At 44.4% G+C, this 16282-nt stretch overlaps 1 protein-coding gene across 3 annotated transcripts in view; it reads right to left on the bottom strand.

Annotated features, from left to right (window-relative positions):
• Positions 1-16282, bottom strand: part of Garre1 (granule associated Rac and RHOG effector 1) — a 78192-nt gene that overhangs the window by 17835 nt on the left and 44075 nt on the right. For all 3 annotated transcript variants that reach the window (XM_032893875.1, XM_032893878.1, XM_032893877.1), the window contains exons 3-8: positions 11809-12009; positions 5654-5794; positions 5256-5351; positions 4970-5131; positions 3897-4055; positions 1571-1668 (exon numbers count right to left, since the gene is read on the bottom strand). In XM_032893875.1, coding sequence (XP_032749766.1) covers positions 1571-1668; positions 3897-4055; positions 4970-5131; positions 5256-5351; positions 5654-5794; positions 11809-12009 — 857 coding nt within the window. The remainder of the gene's footprint in view (positions 1-1570; positions 1669-3896; positions 4056-4969; positions 5132-5255; positions 5352-5653; positions 5795-11808; positions 12010-16282) is intronic.

Raw genomic sequence — 16282 nt, 5'->3', positions numbered from 1 at the left:
TTACGATCACCCAATTATATAAAAGTATGTCTGCTTTCCTCAAAATGAGAATTCATAGAAAGTTTAATGTTTTCCTGAGTTAAGTATGATAACATACATAGGTAATCCCAGTTCAAGAGGTGGAGGCAACAGAATCAGTTCAAGGTCATTCTTAAGATACACAGTGAGCTTTCAGGCCACCTTGTGTTATGTAAGACTCTGTCTCAACAACAAAAATAATAACTTTTGGGTGGAGAGATGGCTCAGCAGTTAAGAGCACTGACTGCTCTTCCAGAGGTCCTGAGTTCAATTCCCAGCAACCACATGGTGGCTCACAACCATCTGTAAAGAGATCCGATGCCCTCTTCTGGTGTGTCTGAAGACAGCTACAGTGTACTGATATATAATAAATGAATAAATCTTAAAAAAAAAAAAACTTTTAAATGAGAATTTAAATTAGAAATTCAAATTGTAGACTGCTGGCCCAGGATGTATGGTCCTGGGTTTGGTCCCCAGCATCATATAAAACTGAGCTTGTACTGTATACCTCTAATCCCAACGCTTAGGAAGTGGAAGCAGGAGGATCAGAAGTTCAAGGCTATCCTTAGCTACAAGGTTTTCCTCCACTACAAAGCAAGTTCAGACCAGCCTGGAATACATGAGACACCATCGACAGACAGACAGAAGACAGACAGACAGACAGATATTAGAACTTGCCAGCAAATCTAATGACCCAAATTCAGTCCCCAGAACCTGCAAAGACAGAGGGAAAGAAGGAACTGCACCTGCAGGGTGTCCGCGGACTCCAGGTAAATGTAAAAAGTTAAGTTTCAGTTTCAGATACTATATAAACTCCCCTTCAAAAACCTTGTGTGGTTACTTCTCAATCCAAAAGTCTCTTGGCCTGTTTCTGTAGTCTAGCTCAAATCAGTACTTGCCAATATCTCTTATTGTTATTCTAAGTGAACCTAATTTTTTGGGCAAAATCCATCTATGATCTTCACTTGCTGTGATCACTGCATGAGGTTATACGTTTTCTCATCTCCTTGTGCACTGTGTCTTCTTTTCTGACATATGGGCCTGCTTCCTTGTTTATAGGAGCTTTTTTCTTAGAAAACAAACTATGAATAACCCTTTATCTTTTGAAGTGTTACAAATTTAACTAAAAAGAGTTTTGCTTGTCCCCAGATTTACAACAAGAATGAATATATAATGATATTAGCTCAAGTTTATCAGGGTTGTGACTGGAACAGACAGACTTGAGAGAGAATTTCTACAGTCTCTACTCAGCTTCAGAAAAACAATGGGTGATTTAGTAGGGAAAAGACACTAAACCCCGTGGTTTCAGTAATACTATAACACTGCTCACTATGATCTGTTACTTATATTCCAGTCCTTCAGGTCAAAGGAGCTCTTTCTCAGAGGTCTTAAGATTCCACCACATTGACCAATAACCAAGACAAACAGACCTCAACACAGGCCCACTGCCTAGAGGGTGCACAGGTAGCAAACACTGCTATGTCAGTTTTCAAAGAAGTGAAAGATACATAGCCTTCAGAGTTTAGGCTTCTGTTAAAAAGAGTCATGTTACCATGTGGATGGGACTTGAACCACAATTCTGGAGCCTTCAAGACTGATCTGGGGTGCATAGGCTTCTTTATTTTCAATCTGTGCTGTGTCAACAACTACCTAGAAAAGAAACAAAGACAACCACCAAGTTCAGAGAGCGCTTTCAGTATCAAACATCCAAATACATAAGCATGTCAGACACTGTCTGCAGCACATCTGTACCAAGTCCAGCGAGGTCCCCAGAGATGACAGCAAGCAATGATGTGAAAATACACAGAAACCAAATTCTAATTATGGGATCCACTCAAATAAGTAGGCATTTTCTACACTGTACTTGTTATAATTACAAATTATTCAACATGAGTTTGGTTGTATATTCCTGTCATCCCAAGACCTGTGAGGCCAAGGCAGATAGATACGTTGTGAGTTTGCAGTCTGCCTGTGCAATATGTGATCCTATCTCAAAATGAAGAAATAAATGAGTGTGGCGAGCGGGCTCATATGCTGAGTGTACTTCCTGTTCTTTCAGAGGACTTGAGTCCCAGCACATACATCAGGTCCTCAATGCCACCTGCAACTCCAGTTCCAGAAGATCCAATGCTCTCTTTTGGCCTCCAAAGGCACTGTACACATGCGCACACACACACACACACACACACACACACACACACACCCCACACCACACAACTCAATTAAGATAAATTTTTAAATAGGACAGGTAAAGAAAAGGATTGGAGAAAGGAGAAGAAAGTGAAGGATAAGAGAAAAGAGAAAGGGAGGAGAGATTATACATCTTTTACTTTAGGGGTTTGTTGTTGTTTTGGTCTTTTCAAGGTAGGATTCCTCTGTGTAGCTCTGGCTGTCCTAGACCTTGATCTATAGGCCAGGCTGGCCTCAAATTCGGGGGTCCACCTGCCTCTCATTTAGATGCTGAGATTAAAGGTGTGCACCACGACACAGCTATTTTAGTGTTTTTTTTATATACGCAAAAGAAAAAATGTCAGAAAACTGAACCAAGCTGGGCCTGGTGATGCAAACCCGTTATCTAAGCTACTTGCAAGAGTGAGGCAGAAAGATTATAAATTCAAGGGCTGGGGATATGCTCACTAGTAGAAAAACATATTTTCATTTTAGAAGGGGTTAAACTACTCATAGGTACTTCTCATAATTGCAAACACAGCTTCCAGTTATGCTGTCCATTTCCACTGTTATAAATAAACAGCTGGACCTTTGAGAAACGTTTCCTGTCCATGGAACAGCCTTTGTTGGACCTGACAGGTGTTTCCTTTCTCCTCCTACTCCTATGACTATGGTCCTAAATGTCTTTGTCAGCTACAACAAAGGCCCTACCATCAGTGGGTAGGAAGTAAAAAGTCCCTGGATGCTGGGTATGATCACATTTTCCCCCTTAGCCTAAACTAGTCTCTCAAAACAGCCTTCTTCTGTGCTCTGTCCTGGGGCACACACTGCCATAGTTCCAGCATCAGCTGAGACAGCCCCGGCCTCCAGGAAACAGGCTCAGCCTCTCTACCGTAGTTTAGCAGAGGGACCCTTGTTTCTTGCTTTTCTTTCGATAGAAACAAGCCCAGCTCTGTACAGGCTGGCTGTCCCTGAAGTAATCTTCATGAAACAGCGACAAACACAATTCTACTCTGTCCTTTCGTGAATAAAGTAGAAATCAGACTACAAAGAGTACTTTAAAAATACATTTTTTTGAGACAGAGTCTCACTCTCTAACCATGACTATGAGGTGGAAACAAGTACACATAAGCTACCTGGGTTGATGTGGCAGATAATAAAAACAGTGGTCACAGATGCTGAGCTGGGGGCCTGGTCCAACTCCACATGAAGTTTTTTATTTTCCTTTCCCTTTTCTCTGACAGGTAAAAAGTAGATTTTAAGCCAAAGCAGATACTATCATTTTCTTGCACAAAAGGTAATACGTAGAGAGCTAGGATAGGAAATGTTTGGGTTGGGGCCCTCCCTTGCAAATGGACTGCGGTAGGAGGCCAGCAGCCCCGCTCCCTTGAGCAGCAGGAACCTCCAGAGCTGTAGCAGAGTGGCCAGGCCAGGCCAGGCCCAGCCACCCAGGCAGTGCTACGTTTGTTTCCTTATGATGAGGAAAGCCTACAACACCACCATTTTCAAGTAGATTTCCAGCAAGTACAGGTTATCAATTAAAGCAAACAAACAAACAAACAAACAACCCAAAACTTTCAGTTCTGAAGGGAGAGCAGGGTCTTCCTATGTATCTCAGGCTGGCCTGCAATCCCTCCTTTTGCCTCAGCCTGTGCAGTGTTTTGCATATGTGCCACCCCATAAGTTCTCACCCTCTCACATTTACTCACCAGCCCGGCCTGGCCAAACAGCAGCTGCACGGCAGTCTTACAGGCGCCCCGCCACGTGGATGGGCACACCTGATTCAGGACTTCAGTCACAGGAAGGTCATCCCTAGGTGTGATTCCATTGTAGCAGCCCGCTTCCTTGATGAGCTGGAACATGGTATGCTACAGATTGACAAGAGAGAGGACAGCTTACGTCTCAAGAGTAACACTGGCAAGGTTCCAAAACGTGCAGGAGTGCATTCATGCAACCATCCTCAAGAGACAAGCTCTGAGAGCACCCAGATCATCCCACACAGGATCTCACTGTGTCCTCAGCTGGCCTAGAACTCTCTGTAAGATCCACCTGGCTATGCCTCCAGAGTGCTGGGATTAAAGGTTTGCTTAGCCCAATCTCAACTTTTCAGATGATGTCGTAGGCTCTGCAATATACTGAGTGAGCCCAAGTTCCAGGTGTCCTAATTTCTAGGTAGATTACTTTGGGCTTCAGTTCCTTTGTCGAAATGGAATGGGGAATGTCCATGCCCCAATGAGACACTAAAATACATGTATGGGAAGGGAAGCACTTTGTTGTATTTCCTGCACCCACAATGCTTCACAGCTGTTACTATTGTACTAAGACTTCAGTTACTTAATTCTCAAAGTTCCACCAGCAACCATTAAGCACCAACAACAGTTCATGGTGCACTCTCAAACTCTTAAACATCTGAACAAAATGATTTGTTTTTTATTCAAACCTTGCCCTTCTGCTGAGCTTCCACCTCACTAGAGCAGCCCAATAAAACTTGCTTAGTAAATGTCTTATCACGTTATCCCACGGTCAGGTGTGGCCTAGTGCTTGCTTTGCATGTGTGAAGCACAGTTCAACCCCTAGCACCATACACAGAAAAGGAAGAGACATCATAAGCCTACATTTGGCCATCGCTGTACTCAGAAAGTTAGAGCCCCCTTCCACGATTTCCACTTTTGTTTTTTAATCTACAACCTTCAAAAGCCCTTGAGTTAGTACCCTAACAGCTCAGTTTCATTTCTAAGTTCACGCTCAGTTACTAGAACCCAGGGAATCCACAGAAAGATACCGTCTTAAGCTTCAGATTGTCAGCAGCCGACTCATTAAAGGAGACCCCCTTCAGGAAATGCGATCCTATTTGCACAGGGACCGTGGGGAGCTCACACTGCATAGGCTGTGGGGGTGTCTGCCTTCGCCCCGTCTGCTGAGCTTCCGCCTCACTACAGCAGCCCTAGAAAGGGTTTGGACAGGAGAGTGGAGGTGACACACAGCTCACGTGATAAAGCCTTTGATTCCCACAGGACTGAGTGAACAAGTCCCACAAACCCCCGGAGCCGCTGGAGAGAAAAGTGTACCTGCAAACTTGCTTCAATGGCCTTTGGGTTTAGGTGGAAGCCAGCTTTCATTGCATATTCACAGTGGCCTAAGCTTTCCAAAGCTATTTTATATGCCTATAAGAATAAAGATCATGACAGATTAGAATATGACAAAGTCCAATAAGAATAAGAACTTAAACTTTCTACAGTTGTCAGGAGTGGATCTGGAAAGAATTAAGAAAGGAGAATGGGGTGAATACACTGCATACATGGAATTCTCGAAAACTAAATACGCTGTTAAAATTTTTCTACAATTTTTGAGACTTGATGACATATTATTACTTTGTTTCCTTTTTGAGTGGTCCAACTTCATGACTCTAATCTTCCCCCTTGGTGGACTCATTTCTCTATGCATCCTACAGTACTGAGACACTTACCTGCAAAGCACTGTCAATTTTTAAGTTTAGCTCTTTCAGCTGGTGCTCAGGAATTGCTGCACTTTGAGAACAAAAGAGTTGTTGGACTTCTATTCCCGCCAGCCGTCCATCGCAGCCTCTCTCTCTTAATCTAGATGTCGCCTATGGCATAAATAATAACTAGTAGGTAAAGAAGGCCAATTATAGTTCCTAGTAAAATTCAAACACTACCAGTAGCAACAAATCCCATACCTAAAATGAACTACGTGAGTTGAACATACACCAGGGTGTTGGACAGGTCACACTACAAAGTCACAGACTGAAACTCTATGGACTTAACTTTTTGGAGATGGTTTTACCATGTAACCCAGGCTGGCCTCAAACTTACAACTGGCATGCCTCAGCCTCCTACGAACTAGGACTACAAGCCTGTACCAACCAAATAAGCCTGTACCCCCGGCCAAATAATATTTCTAGGTATTAGTCTCTGTTCTCCTAAGTCAGGATAGAATGTTAATATTTACAAAACACACAGAACTACAGGGAAGAAAACTAGCAGCTTCAATGCTGTCAAGTTTAAGGTTTTCGTTTCACCAGCCGACCTGTCTAACCAAGCCCTGAAACCTAGTAGACTTAAGATTAAAACCAGCTGACTTCTAAGAATCTTCCAGTGAAATGCTAAGTCTACAGGAGTTGTGCTAGCTCCTACCCCAAACCTAGAGAATAAAGTCTGGTCCCTGCCTTCCTGGAGATTATGCCTCAGCAGCCAAAGGTGAACTTAGTAACTAGAACTGTAGTAGCGAGCACAGCAGACACTGAAAGTGGCATCTAGGGACCATCTTCAGTGGTCCACACCTGTTCCCGCCATACTCTAAAGTAAAGGATTATGAGCTCCAGGCCAAACTGGACTACAAAACAAGAGCCTGTCTCATAAAAAGACAACTTAGGTTGAAAGTTGAATGTGCTCAGGGCAGGTGAGGGTATGCCAAGGCGCTGGCAAGCCCTAACATCCACAGCAATCCAAAGTGAAGGAGCAGAACACTCTAAGGAACTCCACAAAGTCTAAGGATCGAGCAAGAAAATAGCCGGAGGCAAGGCAGGAGTCTCATGTGGCAGGACTCAGTATGTGAGGTATCCATATTGGACCTGAACAAAATGAGAAGCAATGATGTCTCACTTTAAAATCAGAATGGTGAGGCAGAAATGGGAGAATGCAGTTCAGAAGGAAGTATGACCCACCCTCCAAAATTAGGGAGTGACAATAGATCGAGATAGGAGGGGTGAGTGAGCTGGTGGAATGGCGGACGAACCTGGCTCCCTAATAAGCCAAATGGGTGCAGACATGACGGGAAACTGAAAGGCCAGTTTGAGTCTTGGATGCATGGCCTGGTGTCAGATGGCATCACTGACTCTCGTGGGGATGGCATGAGAGAAACACCACACTGGGCCAAGATTCCCTAGGGAGAAGGGAACCCAGCACTGAACGACAAGAAGCTCAACGAGAGTCAGCAAAGCAGATAAAGATCAGCTCAGAGCAAAGAAGGCAACTTTTTCCTTAACTTTAATTCCAAATGCTTATCTATATCTACTTAGTGTTGAGTCTGAAACTGGGCTCACATGTGCCACATTCTGCATGTAAAGTTTGGAAGGCAACTTTTGGGGAATTGGTTCTCTCCTTTGACTCTATTGCACAAAACAAAACTCATCATCAGGTTTCTGTATCAACCCTGCTAATACATAACATATTTTATAAGCTTAGAGTACTTCATGATTAAAGGTGAAAGATTTGGGAGAAATTAGAAAATGTATGGTTTTCATAATGAATAAAAAAGGTGAGGAAAAGACAACTCCAAGAAGTTGACTGTCCAAAGAGCAAAGAAACAGATAGACTTTTAGGTTGGAAGGACAAAAGTATTGAGAGGGAAAATGCTGGGTGCCATGGCAGAGGCCAGTTTCTTGAGAATGGAAATAAGATAATGGCAAGGTGAGCCGTGGACCTCAGAAAAGGGTACCTCTGTTGTCATAAAAGGAAAGGGACAGATGGGGTGGAGGTGAGCTGGGGAAGTGGTACTGTTCTAGCCATGCAAGGAGACTACACAGGAGATTCCATTTTCACAGTAGTATGGGAATGGGCACCCAGAGGAAGCAGTGGGCAGAGGGCACTGGACACGTGGAAGTGGGCAGGGGAGAAGATCAGTGAAGTGGCACTGAAGTTTCAGAGTGTAAAGGGAATATTCTGTAGGCTCATCTGGAAGCAATAATGACAGAAGGCTATGAAGCCAGATTACAAAGGCCTGAACCCACCCCAGCAGGGGAAAAGGACAGTAGTAAGGGCCACCTCCAACTTAACCTCTAACTGCCATTGAGGGTCTTTCTGAGGAAAGTCTTTCACAGGGAAGAGAAAGTCAAACAAACAGCAAGAGGAAAAGGGACAGACAGCAGTACAACAGAGTACTGCAACATCAAAAGTGGCACAGTGTGAAACCTGAACAACTCTCTGGGAACAAGGAAGAGGTGGAGGATGAGAATTCCTGTTGTTTGTTTTGAAGCAGGGCTCCTCATATATCCCAAGATGGCCTTGAACGCACTGTGTAAAGGAGGAGGAGCTTGACTGAGCTCCTGTTCCTTGTGCTTCACCTCCCAAGTGCTGTGATGTGGACTGCTGTCTTATGCAGGTGAGGCAGGCACGTGAAAGGCGGGGGTCTGTACTGGGCAGTGGAAAAGGAAGGTCAGCTGAGAATCTTAGAGATGAGTACAGAGGGACAGGGAGACAGGAGGAGACAGGGAGGAGACAAGATGGACCCTATAGGAGAGGAGGAGGAGCAGAAGCACGGTCCTGGGAGCCTAAGTATTGAGGATTTCTTAGATAGATGATGAAATAATAAGTAGGGTGCGTTTGCCTCATGCAGGCCCCTCCTGTTATTATGGGGGTCTGGGATGGAAACTCAGTGTTGGGGGCCAAGTCTGGACAGGGACTCCTCAGCAACTGAGGGCTTCTCTCTTGCTCTCAGTGTCCTTTGCTGGGGTCCAGAGTTTTATACTCCCTGGAGGCCATGTAGGCCATGAGGTCCACCACCCTGTTACTGTACCCATAATCATTGTCATACCAGGAAGTGAGCTTCATAAAGTTGCCATTGAGAGCAATGCCAGCCCCAGCATCAAAGGTGGAAGAGTGGGAGTTGCTGCTGAAATTGCAGGAGACAACCTGGTCCTCAGTGTAGCCCACAAATTTTTCTACATGTATGCCTGCATGCCTGTATGTACACTTGTGAAAGTCAGGACAATCAGGTTGATGGCAAACACCTTCACCCACTGAGCCGCCTTGCCAGTTAATGAACTATTTCTAATTTGCTTTTATCCAAGTTTAAGTTCTGGGTGTAGAGAAGGGCTAGTTCTCAACCTTCCCAATGCTACGGCCCTTTAATATAGTTCCTCATGTTGTGGTGACCCCCAACCACAAAATTATTTCATTGCTACTTCATAACTCTAATTTCACTATTGTTATAAATTACAATGCAAATATCTGTGGTTTTGGAGAGTCATAGGCACCGTGTAAAAGGATCAACCCCCCAAAAAGGTTGAGACCCACAGGCTGACTAAAGAATAACATGCTAGAGTGGCCAGAGGAGGAATTGTACACTAGGCAGAATGCTCCATGAACAGGTTTGGAGAGGGCCTGAAGCCATTTCTACAGCAGGTCCTCAGCCAAGAGGATGTATGTAATCAGAAGCAATGCTCACTGTACACCAACATGTCCCCTCCCCAAATCTGACCACTATGCCATTCTACCCCACTCAAGCTTGTCTACCCAGTGAAGCTGGGCTAGGTAGCAGCTGATCTTTTAAAAAATAGAAGGCTTCATGTGTCAAGTAAATTAATATAAAAATGGTTCAATCACATGAAACACAAGCGATAATGAGACTCTAGGATTAGGCCAGCTAAGCATCTTTTTCTACTCACTTTTCTGAGGTATCAGAGTTAGCATACACAGCAATGGGCTTCATCAAAGCACTTTTCTGCATTTGCCACTACAGTTTGCTCTACGTCACCTGTCCACTGCCCTCACCTGCTCCCAATCCCTGCCTGCATGCCCTTGCCACCCCACCCTGCCCACCCCCACTTTCATGTCACATGTATCATTTGACTTTCTTCCTTCCTCTTCCTCGCCTATCATGGCCCCCTTTCATCACAAACACACACACACACACACACACACACACACACATATACGCAATCTACAGAGATTTAAATCTAGGCTTTGTATACCAGAGAAAGTATTCTGTGTTTATCTTTCTGAGTCTGGTTTACGTAAAGACTCTTTATGATTTTTTTAACTTATGTGTGTGTTTGAAAGGGTACCCGGGTTGGGGATATGGCTCAGTGGAAGAGCACTTGCCTAGTAAGCAAAAGGCCCTGGGTTTGGTCCCCAGCTACAAAAAAAAAAAAAAAAAAAGAAAGAAAAAGAAAAAAGAAAGGGTGCCCAAGCAGAGAGAGGTAGAGGCAGCCCCGGGTGTCATCCACTATCACTCATTCACTGTCACGGTCCTCTGTAGCAGAGTCTTCCTGACCCTTAAGATCATTTTGGTATTTAAGGATTTTGCTGCAATCGCTGTTGGTTATGCTGATAAACCCCAGTGATCAACCTGGAGATCCAAACTCTGTCCTCATAGCTGCAGAGCACGAATTACAAAGATCCCACGTGCTTCTAAGAGGAGAGGACTACAGAAGCCACTCAGGCCTGTGACCCAGCAGTTGGAGGACCAAAGCAGAGCTGCCGTGAGTCAGAGGCCAGTCTGGGAGTGAGAATTTATCTCAAAAAACAAAAACAAAAAAACAAAACAATAATAATAATAATAACAACGACAACAACAACAGGGATGGAGAGATGGCTCAGAGATTAAAAGTGTGTACTGCCTCGCAGAGGACCTGAATTTAGTTTCTAGCATCCACAAAAGCAGCTTGTGAACCTCTGAACTCCAGCTTCAAGGGATGAGATGCTTCTCTCTGGCCTCCACAGACACCTGCACTCACATGCACATACCATTCCCCCAACACACGACTTCAAATAAGACTTTAAAATAAAAACAACAATATCTGGAAGGTGGTGGCAAACACCTTTAATCCCAGTACTTTTCAGACCCAGGAAGGCTGATCTCTGAGCGAGCTCAAGGGCAGTCTAAACTACAAAGTGAGCTCCAAGACATCCAGGGCTACACAAAGAGTGAAAACAAAATTAATTAATTAAAAAACCAAAATACCTCAAACAGGGCTCAGTAGGTGGGGTGTTTACCTAGGCATGCAGGTAAGTCCCAGGTTCCAATTCTACCATAAGACCAGCCATGGTGGCACATTCCTGAAACCCGGGTATTTGTGAGGTTCACCTTGCCAAACACTCCTGTTACCTAGTCTACCTGGATGCCTACTAAGCACTCACTTTCCTGGCCAGCTCCACTTGTGCCAGGAAGCGTTTATGAACCCCAAGAAGACCACCAAGGAGCCAGATCCGATGCAACTGCATTAGGGTCTCTTTATTTGAGCTTGAGCTTGGGCTCCCCACCAACCCTTATACAGTAGGAGGGTGGAGCCCTGAGACTGATTTTAGACAAGCATTTATATAGGCAAGAAGGGGTTCTCTTGCCTGGTACATATCTGACTGGGGGGCCATTATGGCCTTTAACACACTTGGCTGGTGCTGGGAGCTAAACCATAAACTTAACTTCTGTGATTGGTGGTTGTTAAGAAGTGAAGTGTCAGGGGCAGGCACGTAACCTGGGAGTGCAGATTTGTTGGGGAACAACCTAGATGTAGGTCTTGATGAGGGGTAGCCTAGAAACTGGTGCTAGGTACTGGCCTGTTAGTTAACTTGAGCTTAACCTTATGTCAGGTTCTCTAAGATGGATTCTGAACCCAAAAGATTTGGTCTCTCATATTGTGTCATTCCTGACTTAGGTGCCAGGAACTCAGGACCTCTGGAAGAGCAGTCAGTGCTCTTAACCACTGAGCCATCTCTCCAGCCCAAAGTAAGTGTTCTTAAAGACATTTGCTGTCACAAGAATAAGCAAGCTAGTGGTTTACAACTTAATGTCTAAAGTGAGTGGCTCTTCTGGGAGCCAACAAACAAAGAGCCCCAGCAGCCTCTTCCATTGGAACACAGACAGATCTCCCAGGTCAGTTACCTCAGCAGCCCCTCGCCAGGATCGCACAGCTTCCTCCAGTTCGGGTGTGTGGCCCATGCCAGACAGACTACTGCTGTTCTTTTTTTCTGGCACAACTACCTCTGCAAAGCAAGAGTGAGCCACTGGCTGGACTTTCTGTAAGGCGTGAGTCAAAAACTGGAAATGGACTTGCACCACTGTCAAAAAACATCGCCCCAACACCTGTGAAAACAAGAGAGCCAGGGGATTTTAGGCTGTGGGTTGCTCATGGATTAGTACAATACATTCTCAACCGTCGACAGATCTGGAATCATAAAAGCATGCAATGCTACAACGTCCTCCTGCTTTACAAGTGCCTGCCTCTTGGGCCTTGGTACTAGAAATGTAAAAGTCAAAACATTTCAAAGCAAGCAGTAAGCCTCAGGCACAAGTGGGTCTTCCAACGTCCCTCCACCTGTCCTCACTTCCCGTGTCTAGAGCCTGTCTTTGAGTTCCTGTGGGCCAGAGCCATTCATAATCTCAATTATGGCCACAGAGTATTCAGAACGCAAAGGAAAAGTCATGGCATGTGAGTAAAAATCTGAAAGGTTGGCTTGTCCTAGATGAAAATATTCCACTGGGAATGAAACCCAAAGATATGGTTGTTTCCAAGCTGTGCTAATATTGTTATGAATACAGCTGTCTGTCATGTTCCTACTCATAACGAAACAAAGCTGACAGACCAGTCTTTCAGGAGTCAACAAAAAACAGGAGACAATTCTATCAACAAGGCAGAAGCTCACTAATCTGACACAGACCAGTGGTTGTGTCATTTATAATTTAAGTAGGGTCTTACTACAAAGCCCTGGCTGTCCTGAAACGTGCTCTGTAGGCCAGGCTGGCCTCAAACTCACAGCAATCTGCCTGTCTCTTCCTCCCAAGTACTGGGATTAAAGGCATGTGTCACCAAATCCAACCAGAATTTTTTTTTTCAAAAAATAAATCTGCCAGATGTGGTGATACATTCAGATAATTCTAGCACTTGGAACACTTATTAAGTAGATGCATCTTGAGTTCAAGATCAGCCTGGTCTACAAAGAAGAGTTAGAAGGCATCCTTCCCCTACTTCAAAACAGCAATAATAACAGAAGCCAAACTCACACTGCTAATAGACAAGTGTTCTAAATTGTTAGCCCAATGAACACTATAAGCCATGAAAGAATATCTGCCTGGAGACCAGGGCAGCTGTTCTCTTTCTTGCTTCCTAGTGCCTTTACTTCCTCCTTTTTTTTCTGTTTGTTTGTTTGTTTCTCCTTTCAGGTAACCCTGGCTGTCCTGGAACTCAATCTGTAAACCAAGCTGGCCTCGAACTCAGAGATCCACCTGTCTCTGCCTCCCAAGTGCTAGTACTAAAGGTGTTCACCACTTCCACATCCCCCACTTACTTCCTCTTCATGTTTTTAGTGGTACTGAAGCTATCCCAGGGTCTGGAGCAGAATGAAAAAGAGCTAACATCCTCAGTCCTTTTTATCTTTGTACTTTAAGACAGGAGGGTCTCACTAAGTAGCTCAGGCTGGCTTTGGACTTGCAATCCTCCTGCCTCAGCATCTTGAGTTTCTTAGATTTCAGGAGTGTACAACTCCCAGTCTGGTTTTTCTAACTTGGGCACAGCTATGATGTTTGTTATGATTTTCTATGTTTTTTTTTTTTCTTTCTGTAAAGCAGAAGGAGAAACTGCTAGCTGAAAAGATACTGAGCTTGAAGAACTCAAAGTTCAAAGCCAGCCTGGGCAATCTGGTGAGATCCCATCTGTTCCAACTGTCTGGGCTGTTTTCTACAAAGATCTAACATCCAAGAGAGTCCCGATGCTCTCACCTTATCTTGTACCTTGGAGCAGCCTAAAAGACTCAGCCACATCCAAGTCAGATGCTGCCCTTAACCACAAACCCAATCCAGCTTCACACAACAGAGCTGCTTTGATGAAGAAACCAGGACAGGCCAGCTCCCAAAGTAATACCTACTCCCTCTAAATGATTTCTCCCCAGTGGAAAGCACCAGAGCAAACACGTCAATTTAAAGCTTCATTCATTGAGAACGGGACCCCCGTTGAAGGAATCAGAGAAAGGAGTGGAAGAGCTTGAAGGGGCTCCAGACCCCATATGAACAACAATGCCAACCAACCAGAGCTTTCAGGGACTAAGCCACTACCCAAAGACTACACATGGGCTGACCCTGGGCTCCAACCTCATAGGCAGCAATGAATAGCCTAGTAAGAGCACCAGTGGAAGGGGAAGCCCTTGGTCCTGCTAAGACTGAACCCCCAGTAAACGTGATTGTTGGGGGGAGGGCGGTAATGGGGGGAGGGGAGCACCCATATAAAGGGGAGGGGGAAGGGTTAGGGGGATGTTGGCCTGGAAACCGGGAAAGGGAATAACACTCGAAATGTAAATAAGAAATACTCAAGTTAATAAAAAAAAAAGAATTATGGCAAGGTTAACTCTTCTTTCTACCCTCTCCTCTGCCTTATGAAGGGGATGAGAAAGCTTATTGAGGGTTGGAAAAGGCCAAATTCATTATATATATGTCTGAAATTATTAAAGAATAAAATCCTTAAAAATAAAATTCTGTCATAGGTTAATTGTCCTGAAAAAAAAAAAATGTATGGTTCTAAATCCCTACTTTACTTTATAATGTTTCAGGCTTGATAGAATGTATTTGAGTAGAAACAGAATCATTTTGTAGTTGTGAGGATTTTTCTTGTTTGTTTTGTAATACTGAGAATTGAATCTGAAACTTCAAGCATGCAAGGTAAGCACTCTAGCACTCAACTATATCCCCAACTGTATTAGTCAGGGTTCTCTAGAATAACAAAACTTAGAGAAAAAATCAATCTCTTTCTCTCAAAAAAAAAAAAAAAAAAAAAAGCTTCATCCAAAACTAAAGCAAAGCAAAACAAACAAACAAACAAACAAACAGCTTACACCGAAGTGTCCACCCTCTATAGTGAGCAGCTAAATTGAAGCTGAACCCTCGTGGGTTTCCACTGCCCCTTTCCTCAGAGCTCCTCCCCATTAAGGCTGTGGCTATGAAGGGTAGGGTGAGGGTGAGAGGTAGCAGACCTAGGAATCCAGCTAGAGACTCCTGACGTGAATAAACACCATAGGCCTAGTGCCATACACACTACCAGTCAGCTTTAACTAAGCATTGAGCATGTGCCTGGTCTACACTACAGATTTCATATGGATTGTGTCACAATCCCAGAACACCCGTAAGAAGTCATCTCCACGTTACAGAGAAAAAGACTGAAGCTAGACAAGTTATGAAACCAGACACAAAAGTCATGTCACAAAACAGACAGAGTAGTCTCTTCATTCTACATTTAACAAGAATGCCTTCAACACTTTTAACACCCTGACTAACAGAGGGTGGCAGTACACAACAAGGCACCAACAGAAATTCAGGCTTAACTGGCACTGGCTGAGGGAACAAGGAAGCTCCCCACAGTGCCGTCACAGAGGAGCCCGGTTGGTTTCTCCAGGTCATACTCTCTCCCCTCTTTCTTAGCCTCTTGGCAAGCTATGAGAGAAAGAAAAGGAGGGGAAGTGAAGATGCCATTCTGCTCTGGAGTCACATTCTCACAGCTTCTGACCAATGAAAATTACTTGCTCCTTCTAATAATAAATATATAATACGTGAATGCCTAATATGTACAAAGCTCAAAAACCCTGAGGGTACACAGAAGGAGAATGAGAAAGTCCCTGTGCCTATGAGAGTTACATACTTACTAATGGGACTGGGAGACAACAAAGCCAGAAATAGACACAAGGTCAGATGCAGCTGGAGAACAAGGCGCCTGGCAGGTGGTGAGGAAAAGGCTCTCTGAGGATAAACCAAGGAAGAAAGCCTCACTTCCTACTCTGAAAGGAATATTCTGAGAAATGGCAGTGAAGCCTGTTGTCTGGACCACAGAAGCATGGGGTTGGGCTTGGGTCCTCCTGATGCACAGCTAGAATGGTGCAGGGGAAATCCTGCTGCAGGATGCGGTGGGAGAAGAGATGCGAGAGAGGACGAAGGGCTGCCAGTCTGCTGTCTCTGCTCTTTAGTATGTGCTTGACCTTACGTGAGGAGTCATTTAATCTGCAGTGTTCTTTGTAAGAACTGCCCTCTTCTTTCCCACGGTGTGTAAAGCATCAAACCAATTAAGACTATGACAAAATATACATTGTAAATAATTAAAGGCCAACCGAACCTTGGAAACTGGTTTCAGTGACTATTATTATAAAACGTCACCTCAAGTAACAGACTAAACATCACCTTCTGAGAAGACAGAGCTCTCGACTCTGCTCATCTTTTATCTTGTCTCACTTCCTAGCCCAGCCCTCAACCCCCATGATAGACATCACCCTCCCTGACTCCGGGATGAGCCAGTTCTGGAGGACTGTCCTTACACAGGTTTGGAAGAATGTGTACCAGGGTCACAGACAGCTCTCTCAGATCACAGACTCAGGGCATGTGA

The sequence above is a fragment of the Rattus rattus genome, chromosome 2 (genome assembly GCF_011064425.1).
Source record: "Rattus rattus isolate New Zealand chromosome 2, Rrattus_CSIRO_v1, whole genome shotgun sequence".
Classification (NCBI taxonomy): Eukaryota; Metazoa; Chordata; class Mammalia; order Rodentia; family Muridae; genus Rattus; species Rattus rattus.
The sequence above is the reverse complement of the archived record's forward strand: the minus strand, read 5'-3'. Positions and strand labels throughout refer to the sequence as shown.